This window comes from Corvus cornix, chromosome 2 (assembly GCF_000738735.6).
Source record: "Corvus cornix cornix isolate S_Up_H32 chromosome 2, ASM73873v5, whole genome shotgun sequence".
NCBI classification, from domain to species: domain Eukaryota; kingdom Metazoa; phylum Chordata; class Aves; order Passeriformes; family Corvidae; genus Corvus; species Corvus cornix.
Window position 1 is genome coordinate 18,498,268 of NC_046333.1, and position 22,208 is coordinate 18,520,475.

Here is a 22,208-nt window from a genome sequence, read left to right on the forward strand (position 1 = left end):
CACATCTCATTGTTCAGTATTTTTTTGTCCACAGCCTTCTTAATCAAGGAATTCTTATTCATTACATCCAAGTTCATTTTTTACAACATACATTTTTAGAAACCACCCTGAATCCTCAGAGTAAGCAGCAAAAACTACTTAACTTCTCAATCTCTGATAAAAGCATAGAACATACTACACTGGGAACCAATTCTTGCAGACCCATGCTGCCTGAAAATTAGCATACTACTAACTACTATATTTTAAAATGCATTATTTACCCAGTTACAAACTATTTCATATGCTAAACTGATGCATCATGCTAAATTTTGTTTTAAAAATCAAAGAGATAATATAGCACCGAATTAGGTTCATAGGTAAGGATCAAACAAACATCTCTGCAAGCATATTGATTTCTTAGCTCTAGAACTTCCTGCACCTGCAAATCAAATAAATATGTTCAACTAAACTGTATCTTCTAGGAAGTAAATTTTCAGAACTGAGATTTGTTCAACTGTTACCTTCTTTCACTTGATCCTATTTTACTCTTGTTAGGTTAAGGATCATGGTAGTACCAGTTTTCAGTTCCTCACCGTGATACCCATAGTCTGATAAACTCACTCCTTAGCTATTCTCCAATCATGTGCTTTTCCTAGTCGTTGAATCCTTCTCGTGGCTCTTTTCCTTACACAGAGCAAATCACAGAACCACACGTAGCATTCAAAGACCAGACACACTCTGAACACAGAGCTGCCTTTCTCATTAGATTGCTGTTTATGCATTAAAACCTTTTTAAACACATCTCAGCATTGGAAACTCAGACACAACTGATTAATCACCTTTATCCTTTTTCTCTACAGCCCCTCTTTCCCCAGAAGGCCATCCTTATCCTGCAAGTACACATCCATCTTTCTAAGGCATAATCTTCTATTTTAGCTCCACCAACAGAACTCTTAGTTTGTATTGATGAGCGGGAAAGACTCCACTACTGGAATAAGTAGTAAAGTAGGTAGGTTTATTCCAGCACTGGGACACATGGGGGATGCCATGTGTGCCCACAGCTGCATTCAGCCTGGTATTTATCGGGTTACAAGTTCCATATTCACTGAGTTTCCCCATATGCCTATACACATTCATCACCTGGCCCCGCCCAGCCTCGCTCCGTATTGCAGTGAGCCCAAAAGTCATTGACATCCGCGTTGCGCTTGCGCAGTGCTGTCTGCTGGTCGTGGGCAGGGGTCTCCGAGATGAAATAAGAGTCTTCCTCAGATGAAGTAAAGGATCTTCCTCATCCTGAACTTTTCACCTTTCCTCCCTGCGCATGCTCTTTATGCCCCTGGGCTAAGTCCAAACTTCAAGACTGGTTTGAGTTAGCTTTAGGTTAAAAACAGGATCTTTGGTCAAGATTCCTTCCCTTTATCAATAGTCTCATATCTTCTCATCCTGCTTTGGTGGGTACAATAAGTGTTGGGCAAGCGGTATGCATTGCTTCTAACAAACCAATTCCTAGTAAATCATTTGATCTCTGCTTCCCCATCCCCCTGATTCAGTATTGCTGACCAAGGGAATCATTTTACCCTGTCCTCATAACCGGACTTTTTCAAAAATTGCAGAATTTTCCTATAGATTTCACAGATTATTCTGAATTGGAAGGGACCCACAAAGATCACAGAGTCCAACTCTTAAGTGAACTGAGGATCGATGCCGTGACCTTGGTGTTACGAGCACCATGCTCTGACCAACTGAGCATAAGGGGAAATAATAAAACAAAGTAAACATTAGTTTAATAATTCTCTGATCAAAATAAAATTGAAACTTACCTATCAACTATAGTTAATGCAAGGATTTGCTGACTTCCTATCATTACAAGCCTTTATTTAAAATGTCATGCTGTATCAATTGAAATGTAGACATCTACTATTTATTTTTAAATAAAAAATAGGAAATAAAATTAGTCCAATAAGTTATTTTCCGTAACTCTCAATATCCACCACTAATGATTACACCTTTGTATGCCTTAACATCTTTCTTTCTTCTGTCAAACACGTCCTAATTGCGTAACATTAACTACTTGCCAGTCTCTTAAAACTTCATGAGTTTTAAAGACTTACTAAAATGTAATACTGACAAAGCATGGAAATATGAGGTATTCATCATCAGGAAATGTCAATACTTCTGGCTGCAGCTGCTGCTAACAACCATTTTACTTAAGAACTTTGATCCATTTCATGATAATCGTCATCTTCATAAGCTACTACCTCATGTGATTTCTTCCCTGTTATCTGATGAATGTCTCCATGTTTTCCACACCAACAATCATCAATTTTTACATTTTAATCTTGTACACCATTCACCAATCTCAACACCACTTCTGTTGAGCCTCAAACATGAAGAATGAAGGTCTCTGCGCATTGATTTTGCCTTGTGTGCTTTCTACACCATTTGCTTAGTCCTAAAAGGCCATTAATATCTATTAGTATCAATTTGTTCTTTATATTCTATCTCCTCTGAATACAAACTGGCTTTTTAACACAGCAAGACTTCTGCTTTGGTGCACTTTGCAGATAGCACAAACTGTTTCAGAACGATTTTTTATAAACTCTTTCTCCCCGTAGATTCAGCTACTAAGTCAAACTTTAAACACAGCATCATGAAGATTTAACATAAGTACTTGAGGGACTTAGTATCTCAATGAGAATAATTTCAAGTTACTCTTCTACTTTGAAACTTCAGAGTTCTCTTGCGTCCTAAGTGCAGCAATGAGCTTAACAGTACAATGATCTTGCACAGCAGAACGTGTGCAACATTGACAAAGGTTTCAGCACCGCTTGAATCAAATGGAAAAGGAGAACAAAATACATGGAACTAATCTGAAGCATTTAGCCAACTTGTATATAAAGCTGAAACTTGACTGCACAAGACATAAGATCAACTCAAAGGCACCTGTGCCAACAACATTATTGATTTCTCAGAATTTGAAATACTGCTTTATTAAAGTACAATACTGGGTTTGGATGAGTCCTTTATTCCAAGAAGTGTCCAGTGTTACCAACCACAGCACACTGAAGACTGGCTAAGGGAAGAATATATATGATGATATACAGAGGCAGAGACAAAAATGTAGGAAGACAAATTCTAATTTTGCCCCAGTCAGGACAAAGGAATTCCAGAAGATGGACACAACAAGGGTGCTGAAACAATGGGCTAACCATTTCAAGGCCCAATTGGTAATTTAATCTTTTCCAGTCATCTTAAAGAAAAAAAAAATTCATAAGCTTTTTTTAGGGCTTACAGTATACATCGGGCACAAAATCAATTTTACAAAAATTAAAATATTGAAGTAAATAATCCCCTGAAGTCCTTAGCTATTGAAGCTGATACTACACAATTTGTTGTATGCTTGAAATCAAGAGCAGAAAACTGGGAAGGCAGATAAGTGCCTGAAGCACTGTAATAATTCCAGCAGCAAGTATCCATGCTGAACTTAGAAGACAACTGCACGAGAACTTCATCTACCATGAAACAGAAATTTCAGTCAACTTCTGATACTTGATTGCTTTCCATTTTACATTGCTACATTATTCCAGAAAAGTCAGAAGGTACCGTATGTCACATAAAATATTCTTTTCCCTATTGCCATGGGACACAAGCTCTCAATGCTTTACAATACTAGATTAGAAATCTTTAAATATTATTCCCTAGAAAGATGCTGAGAATGAACTTAATCTGGAGAATACAGCACGTGTGACCTGGAAAGTTAGACTGCTCTATAAAATTGTTTAGTTCAGATGAAATGCACACACACACCCTACTAAAAGATTTGGATACTGAAATCACTCCAAAGACCAGCTCTATTTGGGGTGAACCATTATCAGCTTTATATAAAAACTCCTGCAATAACTGACTGACACCATTTTAGACAATAAACTTACACTGCTTGTGAGTTCTCAACAAAAAGGGAAGTATGGTTTGTAAATGAGCTGGTATCTAAAGAATCTGGGGGGGAGGGCTTTTAAAGAGGGACAGATGTACTAGCAAAATGTTAGTTTACTACAAAAAATCCATATCACCCTGCCAATATAAATTTTACTTAATTTTTTTAGAATTTATCTTATTCCTTTGAATACAATGTTAAAGTAATGTATACAATGTTTCCTATCATGTTATAAATACATTTCAGAAAGAATAATTAAGGGCATAAAGATTGAACACTTAAGTGATAAAACCTTGAACACATCAGATCAGTTGCATGGCAACTGAAATACAACCTAAGCGTATGTGCTGTAACAGCTTCTAATTACTTATCCTTAGACTATACCTATATTCATGGTGCATCTCTGTTCTTATTACGCAGGAAAAGAGAAGGCCTGTGGACAGGATAAGTTTGGCAATGACAAATATTTTTACAAAATGAGCTGAATATAATTATTCCGAATAAAACTTTTTGGGAAGACTTAATTGTATATAAATAGCACGTGATGAATCTGCATTACCTTTTAAAATAAGCTTCCCTTCACATTTCATCTCATTTGAACATTAACTATGAACACAATTATCATACATCTGTGAAGTCATGTTTTTCATAATTTTTATGGATCTCAACAAGTGGTCTTAAGAAAACTGAAAGAGAGTGGTAGCTTCAGATAGCTGCTGTTAGGAAGGCTAGTAAAAAAAAAAATGAGATTCTTGCAAAAGTGCTTCAAAAGCTTTGTTTAGTATGGTCTGGCTCATTCCCGATTCTGCTTCTTTGAAGCATCAAGGCAATTCCAAGAGGCAATAAAAACTTTTTGGCTTGAGTACCCTGTGTTTTCACTCACTACAATTACATGCACAAAATCTTATCGGGGGGCTCGGGTCAAATAATTTAGATTCATTTGTTGGATCTTGTTACTGGACAATGTGGGCACATTGCAAAGAGAAACATTAACATACTACACCAGAGAGAATACAAGTTTCTGGTAACAGTGATAATACTCTTATGTCCTTCCTCACTCCAACACAGCTGTAAATTTGGATTATTGGGTTGCTAAACCCAAAGAATACTTACGATGAAGTGGGAAAAGCAGCACTAAAACCATAAGAAACAGGGAGATGAGGGAGAAGAGTACATTACACCAATATGCTCTGATTCAAGCAGAAGTTTCTGGATAAATTTAGAGCTCATGCTCAAAGACGAAGACATCACATTTGGTTTTGAATCTCTGGGTTTTCTTGGTTTTGCTGGGGTGATTCTGTTTACAAATTTTGTTTCCTTGTTTATTTATATTCATGTTCTTTGGCATCCTCAGAAAATATCACTGTTTTAGAGGACAGGTCTAATGCTGCCTCCCAAGAATCTAGGTATACTTAATAGATGTGAAATTACAGGCTGAATATCATGACAAAAGTAATCAAAACCTACATGGTAGTTCCATCCATGTATTTATTTACAAAGAGTTTAACATTATCACTGGCATTCTCTAGATGGAAGAGTGAGATGTAATAGAGGACAAAGAAAGCAAGAATGGACCTGTACAGGGAAAGGCCTGTTCAAGGAGCTGACAAGAGCAGAATATTCTAAGACAAATATAAGAGGGGGGGAAACGTAGGTCATTCACTTCGAACCAAGACCTTGTACTTCTATCTCTTACCCCAACTACAATACATAATCCACTTCAAAGGGATTATAAAGGAATAAGAAAGTTCATACTATAATAATCAGAACACTGATGTAAATCTGTTAGATGGTCTCTGTTCATAACAGGTAAGAGGTGAACATGTTCTTAAAACTGCATTTTAAACAAGATAAATAGTGAACCATGAAGTTTTGTCATATACCATTTCTCTTCATTGATTTTAATACAGGAAAAGTTTTTTAACATAGTTGCTACTGCTTTTGCCATTATTACCCATAGTAAAAATGATCATTTGCCCGTTATCTAACTGCTTTAAAACAACGTGGCTTTGACATCAAGTTTTTAAGAACCAGTCTTGTTCTGAAAGAAATACAGGGGTTTTTTTCCTTGAACTAGGTATTTTTTAAAGTATCTCTTGCTTATAGAGTGAAAGTATACAATACAAAAACCATAAAACCCTCCCCACAAGCAAGTATTCAAGCTCCATTTCTCTTTTCCCCCAAAACAGAAAAATTAAGGGAAAAAAAAAAAACACACAAAAAAACCCACTATAACAACAAAAAGGACAACACTTCAAAGTTTCAGAAGTGAGGTAATTCATTATTTTTTTTTATCACAAAAGCTTTGAAAGAAACTTCAGGGCAACAAAGACTTTGGCAGATAAGAGTATTCTGCCAGGCCATTCCACACACAGGTTTCTAGTAAACAGAAAGCCTCTCACAGCCCCAGATGTGCATAACATTTAGAACAGAGGAAGAACAAACCAGCCAATTTCAATTGCTAAACAGCACACAAGAATATGAAAATGTCATCCAGCTACACAGGAGTCCAGATTCAGAATATAATTTTACATGTTTAAACTGGTCATTCTCCATATAGACATTTTGATTTTTAGTTAAGCTAAATTGGGAAAGTGTAATTGAGAGACACATTCAGCAAAGCTGACATACCTGAGTACCAATTTTGTTTTCTCTGTGTAACAGCACAGACAGACAATGAAGTCCATATAACTATCAATTTTTTTTTTTTTTGCTAAACCTGTCACACATAATTTTCAAAGAACCTATTTTTATGCAACTTTTCCCCCTACAACTTCAAAACCTTCATTTATATAGCCTAGAGCCAATCTACTACAGCCACCTACACCACAGTGGCACCTATACATGGAACAAAACTTACTTTTCCAACAGTCCTTTTTCCCCCAGTGTAATTTTCATGATATTTCAAATGATACTATGTTCTTGAAAAGCATACTCAGAATTACAGGTAAAATAATAAAAACATATTTTGAGGTAAGAAAACAAATCCAGTAAATGCCTACCTGAACCCACTGGAGATGAACCAACACTAAGACTTTGTAAACTTCCATTCCTGAGCAAAGTTGGAGATTTTTGAAGACCAGAGCTTGTCACACTCCCTGCAGCAGATGCCACAGATGAAGTTGGGGAAGCAGAAGAAACTGAAAGATGGGAAATACTTTCTTGACTCTTATTTCCTTTAGGTCTACCAGGCCCATGTTTACTTTGCTTATTTCCTTTCCGTTTCTTCTCTGTTACAGTTTCTTCTTCTATTCCAGAAGTCTGAGCTCGTTTGTACGCTGTAGAACTAAGGCTTGAATTACTTATGTCTCCAGGTGAGCTGTCAAAGTTTTTAGATTGGGAAACAGCTGCTGATGATGAAGGGAGACCAATTAAGGAAGTAAAACAATTGACTCCCCCCTCTTGGCTCCCAGCCTCTCCTTTATGTACATCTTTGGTTGAGGAAGCCTGTTGAGAATGCGTGAAACTGTCACTTCGCAGATCTGTGTCTGTGAAACTCAAAAACTCTTGGGGAGACTGAACTGAACTTCCAGAAGATGACTTTATGCTCCCAGGAGTGCCCAAAAAGCTCCCTACAATAAAGAAAGAAGAAGTATAATTATGTTTTTCTGTGTAGTTGATGAAAACTGATGGGAAGTATTAATATCTTAGAATAAAAAACTTTAATGTGGAAGTACTTTAAGAAAAGCCTTACCAAGAACTAAATAATTTATTTTTTAAATAACTCATTGGTTCTCCTGCTGATCTTCACTTTGCTGAATATGACTCTCAGATTCCTGTCTGCGATTTAGATTTGAATCTGGGGCACAAGGTGAAAATGAGTAATAGAAGAGTAACGACTTTGCTGCTTAGGCAACTTCGACATCCATCCTGTTTTGAAGCCGTAACAAACACTTGGTGCAAGTTGGAGCAGGTTTTTTTGAACATACACATATATTAAAAGAAGGCTGATAGAAATATGCTACGATCACATCTACACTATGCCTACAATCTTCCTTACCATTCTACCTAAAATCAGGGGTCTGAAAAAGGTAAAGGGAACAACAATTGGGCTTAATTTTCCCTGGCTGAGGGGGAGCTCCAGAGAAGACATGCTTTTTCAAAAGTACGAGAGAGAAAGTGAAAAACGGTGTATAAAATTGGCATTTTAGGACTTCTTTAGCACTGTCACAGAATCATAAAGATCTTCCGTGTAACAGAATTACATTCCTTCTTCAGTATTTGGAATGCAGTCATTTCATCACTGTATTCGTGCATTCAAGGCAGAAAATGAAGCACTCTCGGGAAATACAAACATTTACTTGCACTGAAATTCACTAAGTTTATACAGGTGGGTGTATGTGGGTACTGTTTCACAGAATTCAGACTGATGACAACATCAAGAAAATACTCCTAAATATGACATTAGGTATAAAAAACCCATGTCCTTTAAAAAATAGTGTTTCATCATTAGTACTCCACTAAACAATGTTAAGAATTCCATTCAAAATACAATTTACATAAATACAGCTATTTAAAAAAAAACATTAAAATATCATTGTTTTGTATTTTAAGTAAGTTATATCAACTTCACTTAATGCAGCCTAAAAGAAAATACATGCACATAGAAAAGATCTATTTTGCCATCTGCAATAAGATTTTTCCTTAAAAGAAGAATTCCAGAAGGCAATTTTCAAAGTTTTGAGAATTTAAACAAAAAAAAAATACTTCCTCTTTTTTCAAGTAAAAGGACCTGAAATATTGGAAGAGTTCTAGATAAATTTACAAGCGTTCATTGCATAAATAAACTCAAAGGAAAATCAACATCACAAAGTATAAAGGACAGTCAGCTACTAGACACCACAGTGAAAATTACTGAAAATTACTTTATAGAAGGCCTAGTTTGTTGTGTTTCAAAATAACATATTTTATTAATTAAGGAATTTTTTTTAAACTTTTAGTATTTTTAATCTTTTTTTTTTCAATTCTGACAAAGACGCCATAGTAAAATTTGCTTTTTAGAAGTGCCCGAAGTCCACGTAGTGGGTTTTAGCAAGTTCAAAAAGTAAAACATTTTGTATTACCTAAGATAAATAAACCTTGCATACTCACCTTCTCCTTATGTATTTTGGTGACAAAAAAACTAAGTAAAAAGGTCTTTTACTCTGAAGGAAATGGTATACTTTTAAATATCTACATCTTGAAAAATTGTTGAGGGGCCATGGCATCCTATCCTTTAGTGCACTGACTAAAAAACATAGTATTACTCCCTTAAAGAGGTAAGACCTCTAGACTCAAATTCATATTAAAGTTTACTCCAAAATAATTTCTGGCACATAAAGACACTTCTGTTAGCAGCTGAAGAGAATACTTCAACAGTCTGAAAAAAGCATCAGTTTTGCCCTTTAAAAATGCACAACCTTCCTTTTTATGTTATAGCAACAAACATTTTTACCCTGAAAAAAGTTAGGTTTTTCCCTAAAGTGAAACAACATTCTCAGTATTGAGGATAACAGATTAACTACTTTTCAAGTTCTGCATACATAAAATTTCTAATTCATGTCAAAGCAAGTTATGTTACAGCATAACAATCAGTACCTTGCTGAAAAGGGCTAGCTGCAGTCACAGTTGTTCCTGGATTTCTTCCAGCACCAGGCTTTCTTCCCCTCTGACCTGAGCTGTGACCTGCAGATTTCTTCCCTTTGCTCTCTGACCCTCTAGCCTCTGAAGAATCTTTTCCACTTGAAACATGTGTAGGAACTTCCTGGAAATTTGCATTTGTAAATCGAGCTGAGGTATCTTCCAACCGCTTCAAGGAGCCTGACATGGAGTTGTTGCTAGTACTTGTGTATGTCTGGCATTTTGAAAGAGAGAAGAAATTAAACAAACAAGTCACACAAAAAACTGTAACAACTGTTTAAAAGATCTCATTCTTTCAAACAAACACAGAAGTGTTCAAATACTAATGTTAACTAGAAACAGCAGGAATTACAGAAGCTGAACTGTGAAGATTCTCAGCAAACAACTGAAAAAAACATCATTTTGTGGAAAAAAAATGCATAGTGGCTTTGGTTGAAATTTTTACTTCACTGAGCTAAATGGAAAAATCTAATGGCTACAGCCTTTATAGTCTATTTAAATATGATATTGTTACTTTATGCTTAAAATTAAAAATTAGAAACTAAGCTTTTAATGCTTTTCTGAACATACAATTTTTATGCCTTTTTTGTTAAACTGGAAGTGCTGTTCCATCAGCAGTGGAACTGCTGAAGACTTCAAAACCTAAGAACTTGGATTTTTAAGACTTTGTAGTCTCAAAACCAAACCAACTCCCTGGCACGTGAACCATCCCACATTCATCAAATTCCTTAAGAACCACCAAGTAAAGAAGACACATGAGAGAGCTGACCGAGACACACTTAATTCAAACCCTCTCTCTGACAGGTAGAAAAACACTCTTGAGCTCCCAATGCAAATTTCTTCCTCAACCCCTACCCACCCCCAAGAATTCTGGCCCTTCTCCTACGCTCTCCACATGGCTTTCAAAAATTTCATCTTTAGGTCCATTATTCGTCTGTTAAATTTTGCCAGAATTGTCCCTATTGGTGAACAATAGTCAAAAGAGGTTTCACAGAAAGTAATTAAGTGGGCAGGGAAACTGCATGCAGAACATTAGGAAACCATACAAGGGAATATTATTGTTCTCATGACTGAAAAAAATGTGGAGTTGTGATAACAGAATTTTAATAACATAAGAAAGAAAATGAAAACAAAATCAGGAAAAAGAAAAGAACATTCTACTGATATTTATACTCTATTTATTTAGTAAAACAGCTCTTTAAAGCTCCTTAAAAAAAACGGATCAAACCTAGAAGCTATTCATCTATTCGTAATGAGCTGTTTTTCAGCTCTTTACAGACAAGAATTTAAAATAGTACCTAGTTATCTCCATTAAAGACCACACAAACAAATGCCTCTTAAAATTGAGCATATACACAAGTTTTCCCTGCCCCAAGTGGGATGCTTGCTGAATTTAGGCCTACAACAGAATGTTTTCTTCATCTTTACATAAAGCTTTGTATACCAGCTATACAAAGTTTTCCATCTTTTACTAAAATAGCTAAGGCATTTACATAAACCTTACTTTTCAGTTGCAAATGACAGAAGACAACTAAATATACAAGCTTTGAGGAAAGCAAGTATTTCAATCTACTTGCATACCAGGGCCAGGCAATGACAAGTAGGCATTAATTTGCAAACACTGTGCTGTGATGTGGCTTGACTGCAAGCCTGAATCCCACTCCTGGCAGATTTTGAAGAATATGCACGCACAACACAGTTCTGCTTTGGAAAATTTTGCTCAAACAGGTATTTGCGTTTCAGAAGGTGCTATAAGGTGTACTGAAATCTACATTCTTAGTCAGAGAATCATGAACACCAACATGATGAAATATACCCTAAGCACAGAGAGCTACTGTCATTTTTATGGTCTCCATCTATCACTCTGTACACCCTGAAGAGCTACACCATCCATCTGCAGCTACTCTTAAACCTTCTGAGGATTTATGGTAAATGTGCAATAATCACTCTTAACATACGTAGTACATTCCAAGGTTTGAGTGGCCTTTAGCCCTATGTAGATGTATAAGGAAGTGGCCTTGCACAGAGAAGGGAAGGACCATGGCAAGTAATTCTCCCCAAAAACGCCAGATGGTAATAGCAGAGTCCCAGCAAAAACCAACCAACCCAAAAAACCCCCAAAACAAACACTGGGTTTGCACGGCCAGGTTTTGGTAGTGGAGGGGCTAGAAAGGGGGGGTTTCTTTGAGAAGCTGCCAGAGGCTTCCTCCATGTCCGGCAGAGCCAATTCCAGCCAGCTCCAGGACTGACCCAATGCTGGCCAGGGCTGAGCCCATCAGTAATGGTGGTACACCTCCGTGACAACATATTGAAGAAGGAAAAACAAAAAAGGGTTATTGGGCAGATGTAATTGCAGCCAGAGAAGAGCAGAGTGAGAACATGTGAGAGAATCAACTCTGCAGACAACAAGGTCAGTGAAGAAAGAGAGGGAGGAGGTGCTCCAGGCACCAGAGCTGAGATTCTCCTGCAGCCCATGGAGATCCATGGGGATGCAGAGATCCACGTGCAGCCCATGGAGGAAACCCACGCCAGAGCAGGTGGATGCCTAAGAGGAGGCTGTGACCCCATGGAGGTCTATGATGGAGCAGGCTCCTGGCAGGACCTGGAGACCTGTGGAGAGAGGAGCCCATGCTGGAGCAGGTTTCCTGGTAGGACTTGTAACCCTGTGGGGGATCCACACTAGAGGCGGGCTGTGCCTGAAGGACTGCACCCTGTGGAAAAGTGATCCATGTTGCAGCAGTTTGTGGAGCATGGGATGGACTCACGCTGGAAAAGTTCATGGAGGATTGTCTCCCATGGGAGGAATGCTGGAGCGGGGGAAGGACTTTTCTCCTTAAGCAGCTGCAAGAGCAACCAGTGATGAACTGCTCATAACCCTCACTCCTCAGCTCCCTGCACTGCTTGTGGGAGCCAAAACTCAAAACCTGAGACAGAACTTTTTTATGAGGAGTAAATATGGGGCTGATGGCCCTTTCCAACTAAGAAAGCGGGCAGAAGAAGAGGCAGCAAGAGAATTCAAATTCCTAAGTTACTGTAGTTCTTCTCAAAACATTTTCTATCTATGTTCCAAAAGTGAAAAAATGTAGTGCTACTACATTAATCAAAGAGTAGTCAGGCATCTCTTATTTCCAACTTTTTCAAACTTAACTGATTCAGACTGAACAGCATTTGCTGAGACATTACATGGATGCGCAAAAGTGCCTCTCAAAATAGCAGGGACCAAAACATCAGTAAAATTTCTTGGAATTAAATTCTGCAGAACAAACAGGCAATTCAAGTACACTAACAGAAGATAAATCCATAGTTTATCATGCAGCCTTTCATGATTCCATCTTAAGAAACAATTCATCCAGAAAAAAACATGCTTTAAGACATCACCTGCATAAATGGTCATTACCACCGGATTTACAAAGGATTTAACATCTTTAAAAAGGAAAACCAAATTTCATTTCAAATTTCTGTTCCCCCCACAAGAACATCATGGTGGCAGAAGTGATTATATATCATGATAAAGTCATGTGCTCAGTACGAAAGACTGCTGTGAAACAGACATCAGGTCCAAATCAATTCTAGCAACTCTATGTAAAAGGACACATAAAAGTAATACATTAATACAGTATTCTGAACCAAATACTCATCTTAGAAAAAAATAAAGCTTGTTTCATTACTAAAATTTCAAAGTTTTGAGGAACACATTATGAGTTGATAACCTAGAAAAGCAAATGCATGTAAATGGGGTTAAAAGGACTTAGGGAAAATTAATGGAAGGAACTAACCACAAAAAGAAAAATCACTTCCATATATCCAGTCAATGCTGTTCTAAAAAAATATAATCACACTTAGTAATCTCATTTAAAAAACTCAACACAAATTTTTCTGATGATTTGAAGCACTATAAAAAAAGGCAATAAATGAAGCAAACAGGTTAGGTAAAGAAAATCCACATGCAAAAGATTAAATAAAAAACTAAAAGGGCATGATGATATTCAAATTCAATAATTAATATTCTGTTTCAGTCTAATTCAGTTATAATTTAAATTCTAGAATTAGAGATTTTCTGTTCACTTTAGTGTTTGCTCTAGCTCATCCCTGTGACTATCCATAGGAGTAAACTTTGTAATTAGGAGAAGGATAGGGAGGACAAAGCAATTAGAAATAAGCTTAGCACAAAAACAGAATCCAGCTGTGTCTTTGGCATTAAAAGCATGTTCTAATAGGCAGGACGCAAAAGATAATCAATATTTCCATACATTTTCTTTAACTTTTACAAAAATATACAGTAATATCCCTTTTTGCAAAAACTTATGATGATTAGATAATCAAAGTACAAGATGGATGTAATTTAAGAAAGATAAGATCATACATAGTGTAAAACCTAAACAAAGGTTGTAAAGTTTAAAGATGTTCCCACACAAGAAGCCTCTCTTAACAGGCAATGAATTTTAGAAGTTGTCTCCAACTCAAGAGGAGTAGGTTGAGGGCAAATTAATAAAATTAAATAAATCATGTGGACCAGTCAATACTACTCAAAGTGTTCTACAACCTAATTTCAATAGAAACTGTCACACTCACTGATTGCAATCTCTAATTGCTCTTAAATCAAAACAGCAAAGTGGTAAATTGACTCTACCTTTTCTTCCATTTTTTTTAATAGTTCTTGAGAGTTTCAGAAAACCACTGACTACTAACTCTCACTTGACACAACCGCATCAAATAGAATACAGTAGAACCAGAAATGAGACTCTTAACAGAAGTGTGAGTTCCAAATAATGGGATGTTAGCAGGTATGCATTCTCAAGTTACTGATCTTACTACTAAGAATAAAGAAATATGCAAAGTATACTAAAAATCTAACTTTCTTGGAGATTATTCTTGAAATTGATACCACGAGTTGAGAGAATACTTCCAGAGACCAGAGAAAGTCGGTATTTCAATCGCTTCACCCCGTCCTGACAAGGTTTTGATGTACCATATGCAAACACACATTTGTTGAATATAACACCTCAGCAACCAAACCACACACAGTTAACACAAGCCTCAACACCTTTGCTAAAACACGGTGACCTATGTACTGAGCACAAATGAATTCAAACCTTGATTCTCCAACTCTGATGCCAAACATCTCCACATGAATGGGACATACCTTTTCCAACTTTGAAATCGTAAAACCCATTTCTCAATAGTATTGCCCATTATTCTGTAGTGCCAACATTGGTGTCATTTTATTGGTGGATAGCAAAAGTGATTCTTGCTGAGTACAATGAGAACTGTCATTATTTAACCCTGCATGTTGCCCCTGGAATTAGTTATTTTCTAGCACATCAACAGGAAAGAAAAATCACAGAACCCAACAAAACAATCTGCTAATAAGGCATATTGTAAGTATATGAAGCGTAAGCTGTAATTTCATAACTACCAGTTTTAACTTACAGGTTCAGTGTCAGCTCAGCATACACAGGTGAATTTTTAAGGATAGACTTTCTAAAACTTCTCCAATTATTGAATATACCTCAATTAAATAAAATTCACTTGAGTATCACTGGCACCTGACTCACAATTTAAATACAAAACTCTAAGCCTTTCTCCACATGTTAAACCTCAAAGTATTTTAGGATTTTACACTATAGGAAAAAGTACCAAGAGTGCTTGATAATTATAAAATTTATGCCATTATAAAGCTCCTGTATATATAGTGGAATGATTACATCATGAAATTTCAATGTAAGTAACTGAAGCGGAAGAGGAGAAAAAACACATTGACTTACTTTTTCTGTAGTTACAGTAAGAGATGGAACCAAAGATGGTGAGGACTCTGACTGCTTCTTATATTTTTGCTTGTGTTTATCTTTCTCTTTATATTTCTAGAAGTTGTAAAAGACAATAAAAACTGAGTTCAGCTTCACCTTTAACACAACCAATTCTATATCGCATCAAGTGTTATCAAAATTTAAGAGAGATGGCAATAATGTCCTGTGCTATTTGAAAAACACATTAATGTTTTGAATGTTTTATAATATAATTATATAAAGGCAAATCAAGTATTTCTATTTGTTTTCAAAGTGAAAAACTGAACACAAAAACCAAAGAAGAACAAAGCACAAACTGAAATTCTTCAATTATAACCAGCATTTATGAATGCACTGTTGTTAGTATAATCCATCTTTACAATAATCACTTAATCAACAAAAGAAACTGGATTAAAAACAGAGACATGGCTTCTGTTTCAGAGATCTTCATTCATTTTTCAGCAACGATTTCTATCTTCCTGCATCTCTGCACCGGCACAGTATTTTTTGTTGGGATACTAATGTAAATTAATGCAAGGTTTTAGCTTTAGCTCCCCTACTGACATCTCCATGCATAACAATGTGAAATCTGATTTAGATTTCATTTCCAAAAAACGGGCATACATTTTAGAGAATAAGTATTTTCCATGGTAAACTGAATAAAATATCAAAAGCTATACAAATCAAATGTGTTTCCTAAAAGAGCTGAGAATTTAGTCACTTCTTTTTAATTTTTTAAACATGAAGCATTGGCAGTGTGAACAAAATTGTGCAAACAGAGAGAAAACAACTTCTTGTCCCAGAGCCTTTATAGTATAACAGAAGTCTTTCATACTGGTAGCAATCAATTTTTGGAGGAATACAGAATCAGTATTTGTTTGAATAGTTTAGACAAATACTTTACAAAAACAGCCACTCTGACAAAACTAACAAACTTAGAATACAGGAGTTCAGTATTTTTTCCAGTCTAATCATAAACAAGTCATTTCTTCATTAGCAATATAATATGGTTTACTTAGTGTCAGAAGATGCAAAGAAACTGCAGCTGTGAGAGAAAGTTACTTACAAGCTACTGGCACTCAAGTATTTTATTTATGTATTTGTGGAATTTTTGTGAACTAACACAAAATTCTGCAGAACAGCACAATGTACGGCTATTTGTTCAGACTGAGTGTGTCTACAGAGAGCTAGTAAAAAACGTGCATACATATGGGTTGACACAAGGGGTATAAAAAACCCATTGAGCAGCTTGAAAAGATGTGTAAGTCTGAATATCCATATGAAGACTCGGTAACTGTTTTGAATCTCAAAATCCACCCATGCTGATCTTTCTCTATTAAAATGATTGTCCAGACTTTCAAGAACATCATTTGTTCAACAGTGATTGCACAACTGCTCTCACCAAGCACCAGGATGAGATGCAATACATGCATACTCTATTCAGGTATGACAAAGTATCACCTTTCTATTTCTGTCCCAACAGAAGAAATATCAGAAACTTGTTTCATGGAATCAGCCTGAGAGAGTAAGAGAATGGGTTCTAAAATTCTCTAATAAAGTAGAATCTGTTAACTGACATCCTAGATGCAAAGCTGAAAGCAAAACACATTTATCGCTGCCTTTATGAACTGTAAATACCAGGTGATTGACTTAGAGATCACCTTGTCTCTAACCAGCCCAAATCCATGTAACTAAACTTATAAACCAATTTTGCCAGGAAGGAAATACAGTTTAACTAAAAAAGTTCACAAATCAAGTAAAAAAAGGTATCATCACCAAAATATCCTGTAAAACTATACTTGCTAGAATACAATGTATAACGTTCTTTTAATTCTTGTACACTTCTTAAAACTCAAAGACAGGCACAACAGAACACTTTAAAAAGATGATGGGGATTTTTAGGTTTGGGGTTTTTACACACTCAAGTGAACTTGGAGGTTTTTTTCCACTCTGCCACATGGATAGAAATACGGAGTTTTTCCCTTCATAATAAAGTGTACAGGTGTCATAATTACGATGACATACACCATAAGGTAGGTTGTGAATTTTTAAAATCTAATACAGGTTAAAGGCACTTTAGTTTAGGGATGTTGTTTTTGGTTTCTTTTGTGTTTTTCTGGGGGGGAGATTGTTTATTTATCTCTTTTTAGACCTGCAAAACACATTGGAAAGAAAAAAATAATATGGAGAGGAAGTATTCAAATGCACTGCACAGTCTTTTCAATAACATCTTAAATGTAACAGTCCCCAAAGTGCTACCCACACTAACAGAAAAGCAAGCAGGGATCAAGAACAGACAGAAGCGTCTACACCAAGGCTGCCATGTTATCCCTCAAATCTGTTGATACAAAAGACTTTCACCAGTGCTAAGCTACCAAAGTTACTACATCATCAGTGTATGTGTTTAGAAGAACTTGAGTAACAATTTTAGTGAACCCCAGACAAGCTTCAAGAAGGAAGCTATGAAATGGCTAACCACTGCCTGAGTTTCTTTAGCTTTCATCACTCTACTGGGAAATTCAAATAATCCTAAATAATTTTTTTATTCATCATTTTGGAGCCAAGGGGCAATGACTTCAATACACTTTAAGATGAAACTTCACAACAGTATCAGTAAACAATAATGAAACTTTTAAATGAACATGTTTTAAGGTATTTTCTGTTGACTTTTTAGTGTTCTGTTACTTCCAGTGTTAATTTCATCTAAAAGGCAAAGAAGCATAAAATTCTGATCAGAGGAAGACCTAGGAGGACTTCAAATTACGTTTTGTAACATAATGAAATAAACGGTAGTCCCAACACATAAGGAGGTGTCAGGAAGGACAATGGACACAAGGACAGCAGGAAGGAAGGGGGCATCAACGAGTACACATTTGGAAAGAATAAGCTTGATTTCTGTAAAGTGAAGCATCAGCAACCACATCAAAGTCCTCTCCCAGACCCAAACCATCAAGACAAAGTTTGCCAGGACAGCTCATCAAGGTTACAGCTTTCCACTCAAAGCCACTGCAGTAGTAACCCATCCAAAGGCCTTCTGCATACAAATATCTCATTAACAAGACATCTGCTGTCCTTAACTGTACATTCCCTCCTCCTTTACGTTATACCTCCTCTCACCTTTTTTCCTTCTTTTTTTTTTTTTTTTAGTTTTCTTTTTTCTTCCCAAGTAAAGTTAAGAAGCGCTACTTCTGAATGTGAATTCAAATGTATACAACATCAAAGAACTGGAGAACACTGCAGGAAAACCTCTGAAAGAAATACTCAGCTTTTACACTGATAAGAATAAAAATTTCAACAACAACCTACTGAGCCAAAGAGACATAGCTCCCAGAAAATGACTTCTTGCAGTTGCACCCTCTTCTACCACAAGGATGCATAAAAAGTGTAAGAAGAGTTCTAAAATATCCACTTTGTAATCCAGAAAAGGATTAACAGAGGGATTAACAGAATTTCCACAATATTTAACAAATACAACAGTTTTCAATCAAGTTTGTCTCAAAGGCCACACAAACTAGCCATCTTCCCTACTGCCAGAAAAACAAGGAATGGTTAGCTCCTCATGGACAACTCTGCATGTTTCACTTTCGTAAAATCTCTATTCAGCCACAGTTCTAAAAAAATTCAAAAAAACTTAGCAACAGTTCACCAAGATAAACATTCATCCATAAAACGACATGGGAACCCCCCCCATTCTAGGGAAGGTAATGATATCAAATGTCTGACCTTTTACAAGCTTTACTGTAAGGAAAATAAAGGACAGAAATGATTCTTAACAAGGACTGAAAATAATATTGCCAGTAAGTGAAAGCTAAGGGAGCATTAAGGGCAGGCAGAACACACATATCCCATTTATACACTTAGGAATGAGTTCAGATGTTCCAAACTCCTGTGCAGAGCAGATAAATGCAATCTGTACATTCTGTAAAACCAAGATTTAGCAGAAGACACAATTCCAAGGAAGAATACATTAAAAAATACAAGGCCAACTACAAAATTGACAAAGGGAACTTTAATCTTGGTTCACAAGTAAGATAGTTGAGCAGAGAAGATTCAGGCAGCTCCTGAACCTTTCTTACTGTAAGAAAAATAAGGTATGATTGCCATGCAGCCATTGGGTAAGCACCTGTAACAATATTCATCCTGAACAACTTGAAGAGCCCTGATTTATGGTGCAGCTAAATACCAATACAAAATGCCTCAGGTTTATACATCATGATTAATCAGAAAGCTTTATTTCTCACCAAGAATCTCATTTTTTGTTTTTGTTTCTAAAAAGTTATGTAATCCCATCTTAACTCCAACAGCTACATGCTGCTAGATTGCTGGAATTCTATAGCACCTCCGGCACTCTGCTTTCTTGTAGAGCAGGGGGATGAAGAAGGGGAAGGAAGTACATTCTGATTGCTTCTATTTCTCCCACAAAGATTCAATCTACAAAATTATTACATAATATGACTTGACAAATACACTTTGGTTCCAATTCTTCATTTTTTTAGCTCATTTACTTGTTTCATCACTCTAAAGATCAACACTTGCTCACTCAATTTCTTTAACGTACTTTCAGAAAAACAACTGAAAAAGACCAACATCTCATCAAAATATCAAATTAAGGATACACGTGTAACTACATTTTAGCTCTGATCTGTTACCAACAGAAGAGATGTTACAAAATATATCTTTTCAAACTTTGGACTTCAATGTTTGGAAAAAATGAATACAAGTGAACAATAGTTCACTTCTAGTGAACTATAATTTCTCCTAGTACAGAAGAAATTAATGAGTTTGGCTTTTCTTTTAAATGGCATTAATAATTCATAACATTTCCATATGGAAGTATCATTTAACTTGTTTAAGGTATTTACACCTATCTGCAATTCATTTTTGTCTCAGGTATGCACAGCCTTCTTGAAAGGGGTTTCTACAGGACTTTATTTCATTAAAATACGTTCTGAAGTTCAGCATTTCAGTTCACTGTTACAAAGGAAGAAAAGGGTTTTCTGACCCCACTCTCACCTTTCTTAGAGTGCTTAGCTTGTCAGACCTTCTGTCTGCCCACTCAAACTGCTGAACAGCAGCAACAAAAATACAAGTAGAGAGTTTTCAGCTGTTTTAGTGAGCTACATTAGTTCTGTGAAGGAACATGGAAGACGGACAGTAACAGGCACAAGAGAAAGATGCAGAACAGAGAAGCAAGAGCTCATGGGCTCAGGGAACAGAAGACTAACCTCTGTTTTGGAAGAATTAAAACACATGCACATTATCAGCAACTACCTGTGCTTAATCCTTCAAGACAAAACTGCTCAGGCTGACCTAGAATTATTGCATTTTTATGCCTTCGCTATTACAAAAATCCTTATCCTCCACTACCTTTGGTTGTCCCAAGTTTTTAAACCTCAACAACATATTTAAATCTATTTTCCTTACTGACTACTGTAAGCAAAATCATCTGAATGCCTAAATCCCTAATTTTTCAGCTGCTGTTTGACTCCCTCAAATAATTCCAATGTATCAAAATGTTCTATTAGCACAGAGTACTCATATTGGTTCTTTTGTCATTCATAGATTTTCTGCAATATCTTTGTATCAGCAAAGACTGTAAATCCTGAGCTGTCGCATCACAACTAACATCCTGAATGGAAAGCTGTGCCCAGCTCTTGCTAATCCCCAACACCAGATCTGCTTGGCCTCTTATTGGGGACTAGTAGCTATTAGCAATATAACCATAATAACTGCAGAATGAAAGATGACCACAGTTCACAAGTTTCAAACTCAAATCCTAATTTATCTTATTTTCATAAGAACAGCCCTTGCTCAGGCATTCATCTAGCTAGCATTTTAAATGGTATAACCCACAACAGAAAAATTCAATGCAGCAGCACTGTTGCTGCAGTCACAGGGAATGAAACGATACAGACCAGAGATAGTTTATAGGCAGAGGTAGGACACTACTGCCAGCATTACTCAAACACATACAGCTCTAAGCATAAAACTCGTTCTTAAGAACCAGTCCTTGATTCAATTATTTAAATACCCAAAAGCCTCACTTAAATACAGAAATAATGGTCATAATTTTAACTGTCAAAGGTAAAAAGACTCAAGAATCAATTATAAAAATGCCATCCAAAGCTTCTGTGAGGTGCAAGACTACCAACTCTGATCCAGAATGAGCTACTCCTTTGATATTTAACACTAAAATACGATGCTTCTCTGATTTGCAGTTTAGTATTAATTGTTAGTAATGGATATCCAGTGCTGAACCCTTGAGTAGCACTTTATAACATCAAAAATGGTGCAATATTAACTAAATCAGTGCAACTATGTATTGTCAGTGCTCACTTTCATTCACTCCTAGAAAAACTACACGTTCAAAATACATATTATATTACAAACTGCAAAATGCTCCACTGTCTGCAAGATAACATAAAGATACCTGTCACACAGATATCACAAAATAGGCAAGCAGATTGGCAAACAAAAGGAATTCATTCCATTTTCCTGGCTCAGTCAGTTAACATCGTAGCTCATCTTTAACTGCATACTGTCTACCAGCACACAAAACATGCTAGGCATGAACAGCACATATATACAACTTCGTAAAAAAGTATCCAGATTACCTTCTAGAAACTGTTACAAAGTCCTAGTAATCTTGTATTAATCCAGGATCCAAAGCCAACAAAGAGAGTAACTTCAAGCGTCCTTTGCCTCTGCATCTCTCACAGTAACAACTATAGAACTGCAATTGTGCTGGTTTTGAATGGGATAGAGTTAATTTACTTCACCTAGTTGGTGTGGGGCTGTGTTTTGGATTTGAGCTGAAAACAGTGTTGATAACACAGGAATGTTTTCATTTTTGCTGAGCAGCTCTTATACAGGGCCAAGGCCTTTTCTGC

The 22,208-nt window shown here is 36.3% G+C and overlaps 1 protein-coding gene across 7 annotated transcripts in view; it reads right to left on the reverse strand.

The window, feature by feature from the left end:
* MLLT10 (MLLT10 histone lysine methyltransferase DOT1L cofactor) overlaps positions 1–22,208 on the reverse strand; it is a 128,918-nt gene that overhangs the window by 54,355 nt on the left and 52,355 nt on the right. For all 7 annotated transcript variants that reach the window (XR_005604661.1, XM_039571824.1, XM_039571816.1 and 4 more), the window contains 3 exons: positions 15,298–15,393; positions 9,491–9,746; positions 6,916–7,485 (listed from right to left, as the gene is read on the reverse strand). Coding sequence is in view for 6 of the 7 variants with exons in the window: in XM_039571824.1 (XP_039427758.1) it covers positions 6,916–7,485; positions 9,491–9,746; positions 15,298–15,393 (922 nt within the window). In the remaining variant the exon portion in view is untranslated. The remainder of the gene's footprint in view (positions 1–6,915; positions 7,486–9,490; positions 9,747–15,297; positions 15,394–22,208) is intronic.